Raw genomic sequence first — 20,176 nt, 5'->3', positions numbered from 1 at the left:
GGTTCAACTGTGTCATATGGCCCTGTGACGCAGGGGTAGCATTATGCAGATGGCTGTTACAATGAATGCTCGTTCCACCTGTGACGAACATGTCTGGTTGTTGATGGAATATAGTGATAGCTAAATAGACAGATTTTTTATTCATGCACAGATTGTCTTTAAATGTAATATCCAGTTATGTATGACTGTTTAATAATGTCATAACAACTTTGAATGGAGTAGGTCCAATAGTTTTTCAGATATTGTAGTAAACGTTGGTACCTTAAATTACCTTCCAGACTATACAGTAAAACATGAACATAACGAACTACAGGGGGCCGGAGAAATCAGTTCGTTATATACATTTTCACTCGGAAATAAAACACAATACATGCAATTTGTTGTACAGACAAGATTAGTCCAATTACATGTACAGGTAAGATTACCATCAAGCAAGTTTAACCCGGTTGAACTGTCACCGCTGATTGTGTTGATTCACCACCAATTGCGTACAGCCAATGGTCAGTGACACTCGACACTGAATGAGATTTCTCAGTTCGCTATACACACACTAATTAGTGGTATTTGGGATTGTCGGTGATCATGTATCAGTTCGCTATATACGTTAGTTCGCTTTAGAGAGTTTGTTTTGTACGTAAATTTTGTATGATAATATATAGGAGATAAATCAGGGACTTGGCAACAGTTTGTTGTATCCGTTCGTTCGCTCTATCCGTGTCCATTTACCATGCATAAGATGACATTTGTTGATGAAAACACAGTGGATGTAAGCTCCCCTACCATTCACAGCTGGTGCCGTGGGGAAGACTGTTCATGATGAGTGAGGCTACATCCGCTCCCTTCATTCCCAGCGTCAACAACCCCACTGCTGCCTCCAGAGCCAGGGGATGCTCCCTGTCGATACACAAACACCAGTGATTTCCTCACAAAGAGCTGCATATACGCCAACGACTTGGACCCAAGCAATGTAATAAGTCAACGGCAAAAGTCAATAAGTCAAATAAACATGATAAACAAAACAAACATTCTGTTTGGAGAGGCCTTTAATCACTTAACAATGCCTTGCCAATGAGTTAGTGAGTAAGTTGGGTTTAACGCCACTTTTAACAGTATTCCAGTTATATTGCGCAATGTCAGCTTAATGTGGGAGGAAAGCCCGAAGTGATGCAGGTCTCAGACGCTTACCACTTCGGTGAAACCCACGAGCACGGGTATGGTGCTGACAAACCTAGAAACATAATCTGGGCAGACCCGGGATTCGAACCCACAATCATAGGTTTCTGGCGTGCCCAAGGAATGCAACTCTGCACAGCGAATTGCCACGCCTTAGACGACTGGGCCACCCGTGCCCCCACCCGGCCAATGATGTCCAAAAACAAAAGCATTTGACAAAGTCACTATAGCTCCTGACAGCATTTCGTGTCATACAGAAAATATGATGCAAAGACACGCACTGCTCAGAACTTCAACTATTATTCTGATGGCTGTACATTGTTTTATTAAATCAAAACTGTAAGTAGAACTAATCCTTACTATTTACTTTTTAATTATGAAATTATGAAATGCATGATTGATTCCTTGCTCAGGATTTTGATCAGTCAGAAATCTGACTCCTTAAACAAACCATCTGTCAAATTGAAATTGACCGACGGCCATCTTAAACTCTACACATTATATACATACTCTCTGACACTCTTATTAATATACACTCTGACATCTATGCACCCTGTAATACATGCACCCCATGATGTAAACAGCCTTAGATGTATGCCCTCCATGATCTATACGCTGTTATGTTTTGTTTGTTTGTTGTTTAACGCTGCACTCAACAATATGCCAGCTATATGACGGTGGTCTGTAAAAAGTTGAGCATGGACCAGACAATCCAGTGATCAACATTATGAGCATCAATCTACACAATGGGGATACGATGACATGCATCAACCAAGTCAGCGAGCCTGACCACCCGATCCCGTTAGTCGCCTCTTACGACAAGCATAGTCGCCTTTTCCGGCAAGCATGGTGTGCTGAAGACCTATTCTACCCCTGATCTTCACGATCCACTCCATTATGCATGCATCATGTATGTTTTCTGTTATTCACCACTGCACCAAACAGGCACAGGGTAGCAACATTATTTCACCTCACGACCTCCTTGTAGCATGTCATGGCTGATCTGTCTCGTCCATCTCGCAGGTACAGTTTGGCCAGCGCCAGGTTGATCTTGGCAGTGCGCTGCTTTGTGTTGATGCTTTCAAGCTTAACACAGAAAACAGATATTAGCACAGCTAAGATACTTGAAAAACACTTCTGTAACCTACCCCAACATATCATGACAGTGGCAGTCCTCTGGTAACCAATACAGTATGGTAGGACAAGTAGGAAGTAATAGTTGTCATTTAATTTAAGATTGGACTTATGTAAATAAATATCTTGTTTTTCATGACTTTGATGACCTGCCTGCACACCAAATTGCACTTCAGTGTGCAAAAAATTAATTAATAGAACTGTACGCAACTAGTGCAATACATCAATACTACTTTATGCCACCAGTGCAATACATCAATGCTACTGTACGCCACTAGTGCAATACATCAATATTACTGTACGCCACTAGTGCAATACATCAATACTACTGTACGTGACTAGTGCAATACATCAATACTACTTTATGCCACCAGTGCAATACATCAATACTACTGTATGCCACTAGTGCAATACATCAATATTACTGTATGCCACTAGTGCAATACATCAATACTACTGTACGTGACTAGTGCAATACATCAATACTACTGTACGCCACTTGTGCAATACATCAGTACTACTTTATGCCACTTGTGCAATACATCAATACTACTGTACGCCACTAGTGCAATACATCAATACAACTGTACGCCACTTGTGCAATACATCAATACTACTTTATGCCACCAGTGCAATACATCAATGCTACTGTACGCCACTAGTGCAATACATCAGTACTACTGTACGCCACTAGTGCAATACATCAATACCACTGTACGCCACTAGTGCAATACATCAATACTACGGTATGCCACTAGTGCAATACATCAATACTACTGTATGCCACTAGTGCAATACATCAACAATACTGTACGCCACAAGTGGAATACATCAATACTACTGTATGCCACTAGTGCAATACATCAGTACTACTGTACGCCACTAGTGCAATACATCAATACTACTGTACGTGACTAGTGCAATACATCAATACTACTGTACGCCACTTGTGCAATACATCAGTACTACTTTATGCCACTTGTGCAATACATCAATACTACTGTACGCCACTAGTGCAATACATCAATACTACTGTACGCCACTAGTGCAATACATCAATACTACTGTACGCCCCTAGTGCAATACATCAATGTTACTGTACGCCACAAACAATGCCTACAAGGAGGTCATTACGTTCATGCTTAATTCTTCGTTCCAACATTCCTCAAGATACATGGAGGTTTAGTAGACTATACACACTCTGTTGACCACTTACCACATTGAGGGCTTCTGTGTTTTGTTTTTGTTGGAATAGACACTGATATAGCTTGAACTTGACATCAACTTCCGAGATGACATCCTGAAAAGTAAACCATTCCAAGCAATATATATCATCGGATCATAGATTTTCGGACATCTTATGTTTTTGAACGGCCATGTTTATTCGACTACTTGCACTACAAGAAGGGTTGTGGCATCACACAGACATTGTAAATACTCAAATGATGGTCTAATTCAAGATAAAGTTATCTTTTATAAGTGAGTGAGATATTTTACAGTTAGTATCTGTTATTAATGAGAAAATTACCAATGTTTTTTAAGTGTCAGAAAATCCATAATATGGGGATATTTATATATATATATATATCAAAGTCTTCTCGTCTATCGGCAATCATTTATACTTTGCAAAAATGGTTTCAAAACTTACTCATATCCATTTAACATGTATTTCAAGTTAATGAAAACCATAAGTCATTTTTCAATAATTGTTCAGACAACCATAATTTCAGTGAGTGAGTGAGTGAGTGAGTGAGTGAGTGAGTGAGTGAGTGAGCTGGATTTAACGTCGCTTTAAAGAATATTCCAGTTATTTCACAGAGTGTCAATTTCATGTGGGAGGAAAGCCTGTAGAGATGCAGGTCTCAGACGTTTACCATTTTGCTGAAACCCACGAGCCAGGTTTGGTGCTGACAAACCTAGAAACATAATCGGGGCGAACCGAGATTTGAACCCACGATCATAGATTTTTTTACGGGCCCAAGGGACGCAACTCTGCCACCCATGCCCTCCATCATATGATGAAGTATAATGATGAGTACACAGCATCATGAGCATTTCATAAAGAAGTTTTTTGGTTTGGTTTGTTGTTTTACGCCGCACTCAGCAAAAGTCCAGCTATAAGGCGGCTGTCTGTAAACAATCGAGTCTGGAACAGACAATCCAGTGATTTACATCAAGAACATCGATCCACGAAATTGGGATCGATGACATGCATCAACCAAGTCAGCGAGCCTGACCACCCGATCCCGTTAGTCGCCTCTTATGACAAGCATGGGTTCCTGAAGACCTATTCTACCCCGGATCTTCAGGGGTTTATAAAGAAGTAGTGCTTCTCTGAAACCATTAATAGGACTTCATCTGTTGTCATACTAGTCCTGTTTGTCTGAACATTATCTTTCAACTCACAGCTGATCCTGAACATTTGCCTTTTGATTTGTTGATAGCCTTCTTCAGGAGCAGAGATTTCCTGAATATACTCTGAAACATATCATGAAATGTTAGCTTAAACATGTTAAACACATTAATTATCCAAAATTGGCATCCACAGGAGATATATCGCTAGAAGATATTGCTACAATGAAATGCATCAGAATGCTTTGCAGACCATTGTGACCTCATCGGTTACCATGATTTCACAATCAAATGGCATCACTAATCTCTCTGCCACTGAAGCTGCACTTTTTACACTCAAGACGCTGCCTATTACTGTTTACAAGCTGAAAATTTTGAAGAATGATGTGAAAGATAAACCTCAGACTTTTAAGCTTGTATTGATTTGTGTCCTATTACGGCAAGCATGGGTTGCTGAAGACCTATTCTACCCCGGAATCTTCATGGTCCAGGCAATTGGGATAGATTGCATGCATCAACCAAGTCAGCAAGCCTGACCACCAGATCCTGTTAGTCGCCTCTTACAACAAGCATAGTCGCCTTTAACAGCAAGCATGGGTTGCTGATGATCTATTCTACCCTTGATCTTCACGGGTCGGTTTGTATCTGAATATGGGGCAGTAATGTTGTGAAATACATACTGATGGGTGATCAGCAATGATTAGTATGAAGACTAAATCAGTCATATTTGATTGTGTTTCTTCATATTAGTTTACAATGATATACGAGTGAGTGAGGGAGTGTGTGAGTAAGTGAGTAAGTTTATACAGAATATCAGTTACTACTGTGGTGAAACCTATAAAATGACAAACCTAGAAACATAATCTGGGCAAATCAAGTATTGGGCAATTCAAGTTACTTCAAATTCACATAGGTTTCTGATACATCTAAGGGATGCAACTCTGCACAGTGAACTGCAATGCCTTAGACAAGCCCCTGTCCAGCATAAGACTATACCTAAAACCATGATCTGTTTAGTTTTGTTCATTAGTCACTAGTCATCCAAATGGATACTCGGCAGGGTCAGAGTTTATTGTGAACATCTGTCTACTTTCGCTGGATGCTAGTATTTAACGGGTAACTATGTTGTTACAGTGTTGTAAATTGTAAGCATGATGTCACAGTGTTGCAAATTGTAAGCATGATGTTACAGTGTTGCAAATTGTAAGCATGTTGTTTCAGTGTTGTAGAATCGCAAGCATGATGTTACAGTGTTGTAAATTGTAAACATGATGTTACAGTGTCTTAAATTGTAAGCATGTTATTACAGTGTTGTAAATTGTAAGCATGTTGTTACAGTGTTGTAAATTGTAAGCTTATTGGCTACGAGAGAGATGAGGCAGCGGGCCTACCTCAGCTTTCTTGAACTCCTCTGTGTGGTACAAGGCGTCACCAAAGTGTACAAGACACTGGTATTTCTGTGGAAGGGACAGTACCTCCACTTCTGCACTGTTGTCACATAAAGACAGCACAAAGGAGGACTGAAACAAACACTAGAACTCTAAACTCATTGAATAACCTGACTCTATTATATATTTTACCGTTTCAAAAAACAATATTTCATTCTTGATTATCCCATACTGGCATAGAAAAAAATTAACTCATTGGACAATCCAGAACCCATAACATAAAAAAAACTTCAATACTGCTACACTGACTGTAATCTGTTGAATAATGGAATGCTTTTGTTTTTGTAAAACACTTTATTGCTATATGAGAAGGAAAAAATTAAACTCAAATCAATGCAATTCAAAATACAAAATAGGTCTAGACCAAAATTTATGAAAATGCTATTCATGAGAGAAATCCCTGACGTGAAAACAGATTATACGGAAATTGTTGCCAAAGCAAATATAATTGTTGCGCGTGGGCATTTAAATACATCATTACCAAATGTTTTAAATCGCCATAAAGCTCTGCTTGATGCAGTTGTTTGATATGATCGTATAAGTTCATCTTCTTTCCTTCTCTCGTTCTCCCGCAAATCGTAACTAAACTCGCTTCTAATAATACATTTTATATTCTCTGTTTTCAGTGTAGAAATCGAGAGCGTTGATTGGCTGTACTGTAAATATCAACCAATGAAAACACGTTCTTTTGCAACCATTTTCAGTGTAAGAAAGAACAGGAAGTGCTCGCTATCAACATCCGCCGGCTTTATTATTATTATAGCTTTCAACACGTGAAGTAAAACTTGTGCGAGTTGATCAGCTTATTCTATTACCAGCTGATTAGCCCGTCAAACTATAATCATTTATTCGCATGAACATGCTTCATAACAAGGTCAGACTGTAGTTCTCTTTGTAAAATCTATACATGTTAGAGCCAAGTTTACACAACCAGACTTCCAAGACAATACACAATTATCACTGATTATACAGTTAGCGCATCAGTGGACACAATTGCACAACGCTGGATCATACCACATCAGGACTAAGCGTTTTACTTCGCTTGAAGCAAGAAAAAGATGTTGTCAATTGATCAGAAACAGACAGCAACATTCGTGTTGGGCCTTGGAATTGGTATTGCAGTTGGCTGGATTTTCAAGGCAAGGTCTGCCAGGCGAATCAAGTTCACGGCAAATAATTCAGATGATGTAAGTTATACATACAAGTAACTAGGGCTGGGACGAGTCCAATTTTACTACCCGGGTACTCGACACACCATTACCCAGCCCTACCCGAATACCCACTATAGGTCTCAAGAGTTGGGTACAAAATGTCCGAATAGGAATTGTTTTACTGCAGCCCTCGCAAAAACTATTTAGATACACGTACAAAACGATCTGATCATGCATACACTGCAGTTGATTGATGCTTTATCCTTACTCTGACATATAAAATTCAGAACGAATGCTTGCACAGTGAGAAAGAAATGTGAACATTAGCTATACTTGTAGTGTAACCATTGAGTTTTATTGTTAATGTCATCAACAGTATATCACATGACCAACCATAGGTCTTGGTAGTCATGTGGGAAACCGGGTCCTACTCAGGACCCACCTGACCTGAGTACCAGAGTTACTGTAACTGAACCCACGGACCTATATAACTATATACATACAAGTCCGTGCTGAACCCAATACTTTTCTGTCAAGAAAATTATTGTTGTCTTTTTAATCCTTATATTACCAGGTTAAGAGAATTAAGAGTTAAGAGAATTAAGACCCATGTGATTTTAGTCTTCTCTGACTTTACCATGTTTACAGTAGTTCTCTGACATGCATGACAATAGTGTTTAAATAATCGTTCCTACCAATTTTGTTTGTGTGTTTGTTGTTTAACACCGCACTCAGCAATGTTCCAGCTATATGATGGCGGTCTGTAAATAATCCAGTCTGCACCAAACAATCCAGTGATTCACAATTGGGATATGATAACCTGCATCAACCAAGTCAGGGAGCCTGACTACTCAATCTCCTCAGTCGCCTCTTATGACAAGCATAGTCGCCTTTTATGGCAAGCATGGGTTGCTGAAGACCTTTTCTACCCCGGATCTTCACAGGTCCTACCCATTTTAAAGTATGGTAATCAAATCGAAATTCAAAATTGATTTGGTATTGATAGTTAAATTTAACGGATCTTTGTTGCAGGATAGTGTTATTAAAGTCTGCTGGATTGGCCAGATATGTTATGTTTTTTACAATATTCAATAATGCCCTGTCTCTATTAATTAAGGTTTTTGCAAATTGATGCCATAATGTATTGAACAAGACGTGTTTTTCTATTGCAGTTATCCCGCCCTCTCTTGGCTTCTGACTCGGGGGAATACAAAATGGTGATCGTCGTCCGCACTGACCTCAAGATGGGGAAGGGGAAGATTGCCGCTCAGGTGAGAAATGACACCTCTAAACAAAATCGTAAGGATGGTTTGGTTTTCAAGAAAGTTATGCATGCTTGACATGACATATTGGTGGGGTGCAGCATGTAAAATATATACAGTAGAACGAGGATATAACGAACACAGATATAGTGAACAAACGGATACAACGAACTGTTAAAAAAAAAACAATTTATCTCCTATATAATATCATATAAAATTTACGTATATGATGAACTCTCTACAGCGAACTAACAGAAACAGCGAACTGATATCTGATCACCGACAAGCCCATCTATCACTAATTAGTGACGTGTATAGCGAACTAAAAAATCTCACTCAGTGTCAAGTGTCACTGACAATTGGCTGTATGCAATCAGCGGCGAATCAACACAATGGCGGCGAATCAGTACAATCAGCGGTGACGGATCAACCGTGTTAAATTTGCATTTTGTTAATCTTACCTGTACATGTAATCTTGTCTGTAAAACAAACATTAAACATATAAATTTTACGAGCTGCCAATCACCAAGACGTAGAGGATACTGCAATTACGTGTATTTCGTTTTGTCTTATCCAAGATGGCGGACACGTCCGAGCGATAACATGTATAATGAACAACGGATATAAAGAACTGATTTCTCTGGTCCCTTGTAGTTCATTATATCCGTGTTCTACTGTATATATATATACTGCTAAAAAAGCAATAAGAACTCAACCTATTTTTTCCTGTTGCCGTAGTCATGCCATGACATATTAACTATAGTAATATGAAAGAATCGGGTGGTCCTTAAATTCTTTTGAGTAATATGTAACTATTGGCTATGCTCCCATGACAATTTATCTTGAGTAATACTCAATTGACAGAGCTGTCCCCTTGCGTTTGATTCCCAAGTGTAAAGTACCTCTCATGTTTCAGTCCAGTCTAGATTTTTTCAGTTTATTTCAGCACGATCAGTTTAGAAGGATAGGGTAGGGATGGCATAGACATGATAGAGGAAATTTTAGTATTGATAGTATCGACTAGAAGTACACAAAATATTGACTCATAATAAGTTTCATTATTCTCCTTTGTATAGATATAAATTACCAATATATAACTGCAGTGTAATGCTAAATATGAACTAGGCTGATCATTACATGTTCAAAATTAAATTTTCTGCATTCTGATAGTCCATCATACCCACGGTTATCCTAGTAAATGTAAATGTATCTGTGGCAGTGAATTATTCACTTCTCGTGTCAACCCATGAAGATTCCGGGGTAGAATACGTCATCAGCAACCCATGCTTGCCGTAAAGGGTGACCATGCTTGTCGTAAAAGGCGACTAACGGGATCGGGTGGTCAGGCTCGCTGACTTGGTTGATGCATGTCATCGATCCCAATTGCGTGGATGGATGCTCATAATAACAATCACAGGATTGTCTGGTCCAGACTTAATTATTTACAGACCGCCGTCATATAGCTGGAATATTGCTGAGTGCGGCGTTAAACAACAAACCAACCAACCAACCAACCAACCAACACTTCGCATGTCCTTGTATTTCAGTGTGCTCATGCTGCTGTAGCCGGGGCCGAGAAGGCATTTCGTAACAACCAGGACCATCTGTATAAGTGGCGGTCAAGCGGTCAGCCTAAAGTGGTGGTCAAGACAGATGACGAACCATCCTTGTAAGTCCAGGGCATCCATCAACTGCTGGTGTGAACCAAACACTATGCTTTCATTCCAGATCACATTATGATGCGACCGCCTCTGTGGTCTTGTTGTAGTGTGTCTGCCTGGAGAGCTGCAGGTTGGGGTTCAGTCCCCAGTCGTGTCATAAACAAATGATGCCAAAAGATGGTATTTGTTGTTACCCTGACTGACGTTTGGCAATAAGGGGATAAAATGAGGACTGGGTATTCATGTAGATTAAATCTTCAGCAACCCATTCTTGCCGTAAAAGGCGACTATGCTTGTTGTAAGAGGCAACTAACGGGATCAGGTAGTCAGGCTTGCTGACTTGGTTGATGCATGTCATGGATCCCAAGTGCATGGACTCGATTATTTACAGACCACCGTCAGCTGTAATATTGCTGAGTGCAGCGTTAAACACCAAACCAACCAAACAACCAATGGGCTAGTACTATAAAATTGGCATCAGTCCAGACTAGTACAAGCAGCCCCCCACACAAGTGCATGCACGTCGCTATATAAGTGCAATAATCTTGGACACAACATTAAACCCTATTTCCCCTCACCACAATATAATGCTTGGTTTATCATACACATGATCATTGGCTTCACCAAAGTGTCTGACAGTGTCTGACAGTGGGGATTCTAGGTCAACACAGGCACTCCATGCTTTTCTTAATGTGACCTGGCGGTGTGCCTGGTGCGTGTGTCATCGATCAATGACATGAAATTTTGTCAAGCACAACCGCTGGAGTGAGTTCCTGGCTTGGACTAGATTATTTTCAGGCTAACCTGATTGTTTTGTTGATATAGATAAAGAACTGACAACAAGCACAAAACAACATTCTACCATGAATTGGGCTAATATTTGATTCTGCACGACCGGTTTCTGTGAGCGTGGTTAAATCTACATGTAACTTTTCTAAAAATTGAAAACTGTATATTTTTCTCCTAGTTTGGTCTATTTCAATCTGCTTTTGTCACTAATTATTATTGTGCTGTTTCAGGTTAGCGCTGGCAAAGTCGGCCCAGTCAGCAGGTCTGACGACAAGCATCATCCAGGATGCAGGACGCACCCAGATAGCTCCAGGGTCAAGGACAGTGCTGGGGGTCGGACCAGGTCAGTGCTTGAGTTTATTTAACAAACAAAGTATATAGCCATTGATGGATATTTGATGTAGTAGACTGTTCCATCCAGTATCCTTTGCTTGTCATTATAACAGACTAAAGACGATCAGTGGTCAGCCTTGTTGACTTGGCCAACTGTGTGTTATCCTGCTCGAATGTCCCTGTGGTGATTCCAGTTTAGAGTAGGCCCCTTGCAACTCATGCTGGCCCTACAAGAGGCGATCAAATGAATCTGGTAGTCAGGCTCGGCGACTTGGTTGATAGCATGTCCTCTTACCCTAGCGGTGTGGACTGTTGTTCACAATATCGGTCAGCAGATGTCTGGCCCAGGCTAGACTATTCACCATATTCACCGGCTGCCATCGTATAACGGGAATATTGCGGAGTGCCGCGTTAAACAAACAATAAATAAATAATACATCCTGTTCAAATGGCATGGATCATGTCACCATGTCACCAGTCTGTCTGGCCCAAGACTTGATTATTTACAAGCTGCCATGACCCAGTCTGACTCAGCAGTAAAACTACATTCACAGTGTTCCCGCTGGCTTTCGAACCTGCCAGTCCTGGTGGACTGGCAACACTAAAAATTACCAGTCCCCCCTAATTTTGGGGAGACTAAATTAAAAATATGTATAAAAACCTGGTTTTAATTCATTCACACTAATTTCAGTCACTATTTTCTCCGTTTTTTATATTTCATGACTTAAGTCGCTGCAAATATATATTTAACCTCGAACCAAAGCAAAACACTAAAAATTACCAGTCCCCCTAATTTTTGTCAGTCCCAGCTTTCAACAATTAAAAATATGTATAAAAACCTGGTTTTAGTTCATTCACACTAATTTCAGTCACTATTTTCTCTGTTTTTTATATTTCAAGACTTAAGTCGCTGCAAATATATATTTAACCTCGATTTAACCTAGGCAAAATGTTATTTCCTTGCACTAAAAACAGACAAGCGAAAACCCTGAGGGTAACAGACGAGCTGACTTCATTCGAAAAATATACTTGTATGAATATCGCCAATGTTTTGTTCAACAACAAGGATTTATAAGGTACTCTATTTGCCGGTCCACAGGGACTGGCAGCCACATGAATTACCGGTCCTTGTCAAATTTCTACCGGTTAAAAACTGCTAATAACCTGTAAATGGGAACACTGCATTCAGTCACTTTGTATTGTGCCTAGCTGTGCATGTCACAAAAAAGGAACATGTTGACATTACTAAGCAGTTATCCAGAGATTCACCAGATGCACCAATGTTCTAAAAATAGTACTTTCATTCTTGGAAATTTAGAAACATTGCGTTAATTGAGTTAATTGTTGCATAATTGTTGCAATCAAGTCAACGAGCCTGACCACCCGATCCTGTTAGTCACCTCTTCTGACAAGCATAGTCGTCGCTTTCGACAAGCATGGGTTGCTGAAGACCTATTCTTACCCAGATCGTTACGTGTTTTAAGATCTTGTGCGTTTCATCGTATGTTCTTGTGTGTTTCATCTCAACATTGGTGTATATACCTGATATGTTTCAGGCCCTTCCGAACTTGTGGACAGAGTGACCGGACATCTCAAGCTGTTGTGACCATATCTTGTACATTATGCACATTTAACTGTAAATAATAAATTGTACTCTTGGATTTTTAATAAATCTTAACACAAAAACAGTAAAATAGTTACTTTTTATTTCATATTCAAATCGATATACAAAGCTTTAAAACATGTCACTCAGCATTTATAGTAGTACTGGTAGCTCAAATTGGAGGGAATGTTCAAGTGTTATTACTATTGTACCACTCCATTTTTGACAAGGATATATCCATCTTTCCATGGTTCACAAAACTGATTCACTCATGTCATGTGTATATTATCCCTATCAAATGTTGAGTGGTATATTATTATGAAATGCACTCAAAAACACAATAGCATAATTGAAATAGACATAGGCCCGAGGCCAACAGATTTGTTCTCGGGCTGATAGTTATAAATTTCCGCAGGCCCTTGCATAACCCTGAGATTGCTTGGGGAAACAGGGTTCAGCTTCAAAGTACTCAGCTTGATAGCTCCGCAGACCGGTATACTGGCCAAATCATAGCCACGTCAAAATAATATATACAATACAGTTGCATGAACCTACCTGTCATATCATTCATTTATAAAATCTATCACTCTTCACAATGTCTGAAAATACGTATTTCATTTAAATTTATCATATTTTATCAATAGATTTAAGTTGCAAAGTTGCAAAGATGTTTGACAAGCAGATAATTTCCTTGATAAATGCAGGCTTCATCTATTACCACAGACTGGGAACTTGGTTGTATTTTGTCAGAACTCGGTTGTATTTTTAGCTGGTAGCAGTTAGATTAAATAATAGGGGGCACGGGTGGCCCAGTCATCTAAGGCACCGTGATTCGATGTGCAGAGTTGCGTCCCTTGGGCACGCCAGAAACCTATGATTGTGGGTTCGATTCCCGGTTCGCACTGAGACCTGCATCCCTTCAGGGTTTCCTCCCACATTAAGCTGACACGCCGTGATATAACTAGAATACTGTTAAAAGTGGTGTTAAACCCAACTCACTCACTCACTCAATTAAATAATATCACTTGCTATCTTCACAAACTGACAGATTAGCTGTAGTCGAATGAAAAAATCAGGTATTCCTTTACTTCTTTTGAGTAGAAAATAAACATAGTCCAAAAAATATTCCTGCTTCATGTGAATCAAAACCATTGTCAGTTGGGTGGGTGTTATGAGAGTGAATTTGAACATTTTGTAGGTATGTGGGGACATGAAAAAGCGTTATTTAGCGGGAGGGTAATTGGGAATGGTCAGCAAAATATGATTGCCTTGACCAATCCCACCGGCACACAAATCCCCATAACATCAAGTTATGACAGCCTCGAGGAACTTGTCTTCAGTACCAAACTTGTCCAAAATTTGGCAACATCTCTGATGGGTTTTTCTGTGCTGCCTCTTCACTGTGGAATTCATACAGAATAATTTTCAACTTTCTGTGCTTGCCAATCTCCGCCAGTGTTTCTCGTCCCTCTGTGGATATCCTCACATCGTACATGTCCACCTGCTCTAGGCCAGGAAGACTTATTATAAAATCCAACACACATGCCTCTGTAAAGTTCCTTACCATAGATATGTTAATATTTCGTAACTTCTTGGAGTGTTTTTTGATAGATTTGAGTGTAATGTCTGTTAAATGCTGACACCGGGCTAAATTGAGTGACGTCAGATCTGGCAGTTTCTGAAATAGATTGAAAAAACAGTTTAATAACATCAAAATCTTAAGATTAACTATTGTACTCGCCATAATATATGTGCTGGGTGCTCAGAAAATTATCACCAGAGTATGCTTACTAAAACCTAAGAACAAGTTACAATAGTTTTCACAGATAGAGCGGTAGTTAACAGACTAAGGAGGCGGCGCTTATACAGGTTACTTACAGACTGGTTTAGAATCAAGCAATCTCATTAAAATCAGGTCTTAGTTTTCGCTACTGCTAAACAAAGATCTGAGGACATCCCATTATGGGTGACGTCAGACCGACCTTGCGCAAACTTTGACCGACAAATGGATTGACCAATCAGAAGGCAGCTTTCTCGTGCTTTATGGCTCTAATTTCAAATTGGCGACTACGCTTTGAAACATATTTTGACAAATTCTTGATTACAAATTTGAAACCTGCACAAAAGAACATTCTGGAATAGCGAATAAATGGTCTATCAATCGGAATAAAGTTTTTGAGGTTGCATGATTAGAAATCGCATTCCGACTGTCACTTTCATAATCTGGTAAGCGATGCTCTGATTGGTCGGATGAAAGGTCGTTCTGACGTGACCCCTAATGGGATGTCCTCAGTTCTTTGTTCAGCGGTAGCGAGAACTGAGGTCTGATTTTAATGAGATTGAGAATCAAGGGGTGCTTAATATAGCAAATATGGTACCCATTGAAAAATAGGAACTAGTAGAATGCTTGTTATCTTGCTGAAGAGATAGACAGCAGCAGAAATGAACTCATATAAGCATAAGTTGCTTATCCTATTATACACTATTTTGTAATTTTTGCTGGACTGTCGACCTGTGAAGATCTGGGTTAGAATAGGTCTTCAGCAACCTATGCTTGCCGTAAAAGGAGACTATGCTTGTCATAAGAGGCGACTAACGGTATCAGACCTGGTTGATCAATGTCATCGTATCCCAATTACGTGGATTGATGCATGCGCATGATATAAATAACTGGATTGTCTTGTCCAGTCTCAGGTATTTACAGACAGCCTTCATAGCTTGAACACGTCTGAGTGCAGCGTTAAACACCAAACAAACAAAATAAGCACTTTACCGTCATGAATGTTAACAAGTTGTGACATAAGGTTGTGTGTCATATACATTTACTACTTAAATCATCTACATGTATCATGTTTTTTGTTTGTTGGTTTCTTTTTTAACGCCGCACTCAGCAATATCCCAGCTATATGATGGCAGTCTGTAAATAATCGAGGCTGGATCAGAAAATCCAATGATGGACATCCACGCAATTGGGATACAATGACATGCATCAACCAAGTCAGTGAGCCTGAGCACCCGATCCCGTTAGTCACCTCTTACGACAAGCATAGTTGCCTTTTACGGCAAGCATGGGTTGCTGAAGACCTGTTTTACCCAGGACCTTCAAGGCTCGATCTATCATGTACCTTGACTAGTTGAGACATGAGATTATCAGTCATGATATATCCACAGTTCATGAGGCTGAGGGTCTTGATGTGGGGGCACTTGGTCCACACCATCTTCAGGATGTTGTTGGTGAGGTACAGCCCCTCCAGGTCCACGTGCTCCAGGGCGGGCACCAGCAGGGTCTGCAGGGCTTTGTTGTTCAGCTTCTTCTGACGCTTCAGACGATGAATCATTGTACTGGCAAAACACAAAGAGAATTTTTGATAATCAAGTCTTCTACCACATTTTGAAAAGACAGTTGTGGTCTTGGTGTAAGATATCAGCTTCTGAGCTGGTCTAGATGAATTTCTGTAGACGCCTTTCATATTCCCCCCCCCCCCACCAAAAAAAAATCCTAAAAATTCTTGAAAGAAATAATTATGCTGCAGACAGTTAAAGGGGTGGTTAGGTAGCCTAGTGGTTAAAGAGTTTGCTCGTCATGCCGAGGACCCGGGTTCGATTCCTGACATGGGTACAATGTGTGAAGCCCATTTCTGGTGATATTGCTTGAATATTGCTAAAAGCGGCGTAAAACCAAACTCACTCACTCACTCACTCAGACTTTGAAAATAAAATTACCTGCATATTAAACAAATTAAATTGAAATTCAGGCTCATAGTTATAAATAAAAAACTTGTAGCCATAGCTGAAAAGCTGGAAAAAATATCTCCCGGTAATCTGAATACAAACTCCTAGGTTCCCCCTACCCTCCTCCAGAATATTAAATGATAGGTCCCTGAGGATAAGTGGGTTCGAATCCCGGTTCGCCCCGATTATGTTTCTAGGTTTGTCAGCACCATACCCGTGCTTGTGGGTTTCACCGAAGTGGTAAACGTCTGAGACCTGCATCACTTCGGGCTTTACTCCCACATTAAACTGACACGCCGCGATATAACTGGAATACTGTTAAAAGCGGCCTTAAACCCAACTCACTCACTCACTCACTCACCCTGAGGATAACGTAATATCTTGTATAAGGTATGTCTGTGTTGGTGGTCCATCAATGTTGTAGTCTCTACAGTAAATATCGGGGCTCGGGTGGCCCAGTCATCTGAAGCACTGCAATTGGCTGTACAGAATTGTGTCCCTTAGACACACCAGAAACCTATCATTGTGGGTTTGAATCCTGGTTCGCCCCATTTATGTTTCTCTGTTTGTCAGCACCAAACCTGTGCTCGAGGTGTCACCAAGGTGGTAAATGTCTGAGACCTGCATCACTTCGGGCTTTCATCCCACATCAAGCTGATATGCTTTGATAGATGGAACACTGTTAAAAGTGGCTCACTGCAAATAACGTGAAGTTAGTAATTTGTACTGATGTTCTCACCTTATGATAAATTCATCAGGGAAATCGTCCAGATCATAATCTTCTATGTTGGTGATGACACTTTGTATGCAGTGCTCAAACAGAGTTGACACCTTGCTGTCTTCGTGGCATGGATTCTGGAGAAGGAAACAGTTTATGATCATCTTATTGACAACTGTGCACTAAAAATGATCAATAGAATCTTACTGTGTGTAAACGTCTGAGACCTGCATCACTTCGGGCTTTCCTCCCACATTAAGCTGACATAACTGGAATACTGTTAAAAGCGGTGTTCAATCCAACTCACTCACTCACTTACCATTTCACTGTTATCCTACATTTCCAGTAACAAACTTCAATCTGAAATCCTGTGTTACAGAATTACATAAGATATATTTGACGTAATAAGCGCCCAGGGCGCTCTCAAATTAGAAATAGGGGGCTCTTATTAGAAAATAATTTTGGTGAAAGAGTTGAAAGATCGCACATTACGTGGTTTATGCTGACAGCCTTAAATGATACAAAAGAAAAGTCTGTGCGTATTATACATGACAGATATATTTTTACAGAATTTAATAATCGCCCGTAATTACGTGTCCATATAAACACACGAGTGTGTATTAAACACAAATAAATGTATATATATTCCGTTTTTACAAATGTGACAAAGATGCATTGAGAAAGATAAAAGAAAGTTATTTTATTAATACTTTCAAACCAAAATTAAATGGCCTGAAATAATTGAATTATTTTATACAATTACAATGTATTGTACATTTTACTGCCACTACAATACTTATTTCTGTATGTGTCTTACGCCTGCCCTATCGTCTTAACCCTTGTTATAGTTCACTGTAATTTGATAATGTCAAAGTCATGGAGTGATGTACAATACCTTCTCCAGGCGCCGAGCGTACTGTGCTCGCACATAGATCTTCCCACGTTCCTCCTTCCACTGGAACCGTTTTGTCTTCCGCCATGATGTCGATGTCTTGATTTCCTCCAACACATCCTCCAGTCCGTGGTCCTGGAGGAGGTTCACAGAACACAGCTCCTCGATGTCCACAAACCCTGCAAGGAGTACATCATCCTCTGTTTTTTTGTGTGGTTTCTTTGTTGTTTAACGTGATACTCAGCAATATGCCAGCTTTATGATGCTGTCTGTAAATAGTCTGGACCAGAAAGTCCAGTGATTGACATCATGAACATTGATCTATGCAATTAGGACACGATGATCCCAGTCTGTGAGTCTGACAGCCAGATGTTTTTATTGGCCTCTTCCGACAAGTATGGGTTGTTGAAGATCAATTCTAACCCAGATCTTTATTGGGGACAAGCATGAGTTGTTATATATGTCAATTCCAACATGGATCTTCATGGGGGAGCCGCATGAAGATACGGTGTTAGAATTGGTCTTCATCAACACACGCTTGTCGTAAGAGGAGACTACCATATTCGACGTAACAAGCGCCCAGGGCGCTCTCAAAAGTAGAAATAGGGGGGGCTCTTATTAAAATATTTTTTGGGTGAAAAAAAACAAGAGTTGAAAGATAAATTTCATGGTTCATGCTGACAGCCTGAAATGTTTATGTACGGCAGATATATATTTTCCAGAATTTAATGGTCCATAATTAATAGTGCATATAACAAAGGAGTGTGTATTATATGCGAATGAATCAGTCTTGTTTACATTGATCAATCGGAAAGGGTGCTAATTGGGATTGTTAACGTGCCAATATATTAGCAAATATATTAGCCGTGGGATACACCCAACTTGCCTAAAATCCGACTCGCCTAACAAGATTTTGACCCGACTCGCCAAAAATATTTTTGATCGAACTACGGTAGTTTTTTTGTATTTTAGAATAAGTATGTAACTATCAGAAATGCATAGTAATGCATTTTATACACATAATGTAACTAAATGTTAGTGTTGTAGTCTCGGTCCCAGTAGCGTAAGCGACTGGGCTCTGACTCACTGACTCAGCATGAAGTGCAGATGTAAATATGATAGAAGACAAATTCTATGGATGATACGTTGTTGTTTTTTATATTATTTCCATACTTGTGTATGAATATATTACTAGTAATTGTGATCATTAGGCCTAACCTAAGTTATATTTGCCAAACGCATACCAAAATATCATATATATTTTTTAGGCGAGTCAGGTCAGATTTTTTTAGGCGAGTTGGATTTTAGGCGAGTCGGGTGCAACTCTTAGCCGTGGGCGCTTATCAGAGCGGAGCGCTTATTACGTCAAATACGGTAATTGGATTTGGTGGTCAGTGACAGGAATACACGATGTGTTTTCTTTAACTTACCGTGATCATCAACGTGAAGGCCTTCTTTGAGAGCCCCATACCGGAGCAGATAGCACAGCCTCTTGGGCAACCTGTTTTCAAGCCATTCCTTGGTCGGCGGTCCTACCCACCCAGTTTTTTTTTTCGAATTGGTCGACTGAGATACATTGCCGTTGTCACTCATGATGAAAATTAGAATTTCCCGGTCACACAAACGTTAAGAACAATATTCTTGAAAATGATCGAATGTCGACGGCGAGTACTGCTAGAATGAACGAGTCATCAGAAAATGTTGGCATTTATTCATGTCGGCGAATGTTGTTTGCGAACGGTTGTGCAACCTACAATGATAAGGCTGACTACACTCAACAGTGAATGATTAAACTGGCGCAGGGCCAAAACGATTGACATCCATAACAGCTCTTCAACTCAAATACAATACAAACTTTTCGCACAATTATTGACATAATATTATCTTGGCCCAATCAGCCATGCACTGAAGATTTCTTCCCGACAACT

The 20,176-nt window shown here is 39.9% G+C and overlaps 3 protein-coding genes across 3 annotated transcripts in view; 1 reads left to right on the top strand and 2 right to left on the bottom strand.

The window, feature by feature from the left end:
- The window catches only part of LOC139455425 (anaphase-promoting complex subunit 7-like), a 29,666-nt gene extending 22,984 nt beyond the window's left edge, over window positions 1-6,682 (bottom strand). Inside the window, exons 1-6 of the mRNA XM_071236979.1 lie at window positions 6,589-6,682; window positions 6,051-6,179; window positions 4,714-4,785; window positions 3,524-3,607; window positions 2,144-2,259; window positions 781-894 (exon numbers count right to left, since the gene is read on the bottom strand). Coding sequence (XP_071093080.1) covers window positions 781-894; window positions 2,144-2,259; window positions 3,524-3,607; window positions 4,714-4,785; window positions 6,051-6,179; window positions 6,589-6,654 — 581 coding nt within the window. The 5' untranslated portion in view covers window positions 6,655-6,682. The remainder of the gene's footprint in view (window positions 1-780; window positions 895-2,143; window positions 2,260-3,523; window positions 3,608-4,713; window positions 4,786-6,050; window positions 6,180-6,588) is intronic.
- Window positions 6,683-6,861: 179 nt separating this feature from the next.
- On the top strand, window positions 6,862-12,970 carry LOC139455423 (peptidyl-tRNA hydrolase 2, mitochondrial-like). Its single transcript, XM_071236978.1, has 5 exons — window positions 6,862-7,294; window positions 8,431-8,529; window positions 10,068-10,189; window positions 11,201-11,313; window positions 12,860-12,970. Exons 1-5 carry the CDS (start codon window positions 7,166-7,168, stop codon window positions 12,907-12,909), a joined length of 513 nt encoding a protein of 170 aa, XP_071093079.1. The 5' UTR covers window positions 6,862-7,165; the 3' UTR covers window positions 12,910-12,970.
- A 79-nt stretch (window positions 12,971-13,049) lies between these two features.
- Window positions 13,050-20,176, bottom strand: LOC139455422 (F-box/LRR-repeat protein 15-like). The gene is made up of 5 exons (XM_071236977.1): window positions 19,679-20,176; window positions 18,252-18,427; window positions 17,378-17,493; window positions 16,032-16,248; window positions 13,050-14,584 (listed from the first exon to the last, which is right to left on the bottom strand). Exons 1-5 carry the CDS (start codon window positions 19,839-19,841, stop codon window positions 14,243-14,245), a joined length of 1,014 nt encoding a protein of 337 aa, XP_071093078.1. The 5' UTR covers window positions 19,842-20,176; the 3' UTR covers window positions 13,050-14,242.

The sequence above is a fragment of the Haliotis cracherodii genome, unplaced genomic scaffold (genome assembly GCF_022045235.1).
Source record: "Haliotis cracherodii isolate W230 unplaced genomic scaffold, xgHalCrac1.p SCAF_11, whole genome shotgun sequence".
Classification (NCBI taxonomy): domain Eukaryota; kingdom Metazoa; phylum Mollusca; class Gastropoda; order Lepetellida; family Haliotidae; genus Haliotis; species Haliotis cracherodii.
This window is presented reverse-complemented; position numbering and strand designations above follow the sequence as displayed.

Coding starts and splice junctions, on each gene's coding strand:
- LOC139455423 (XM_071236978.1), top strand. CDS start 7,166: ATGTTGTCAATTGATCAGAAACAGACAGCAACATTCGTGTTGGGCCTT. Junction 10,190..11,200: donor ACAGATGACGAACCATCCTT/GTAAGTCCAGGG, acceptor GTGCTGTTTCAG/GTTAGCGCTGGCAAAGTCGG. Junction 11,314..12,859: donor AGTGCTGGGGGTCGGACCAG/GTCAGTGCTTGA, acceptor GATATGTTTCAG/GCCCTTCCGAACTTGTGGAC.
- LOC139455422 (XM_071236977.1), bottom strand. CDS start 19,841: ATGAGTGACAACGGCAATGTATCTCAGTCGACCAATTCGAAAAAAAAA. Junction 18,428..19,678: donor CCTTCACGTTGATGATCACG/GTAAGTTAAAGA, acceptor TACTCCTTGCAG/GGTTTGTGGACATCGAGGAG. Junction 17,494..18,251: donor ACGCTCGGCGCCTGGAGAAG/GTATTGTACATC, acceptor TTCCTTCTCCAG/AATCCATGCCACGAAGACAG.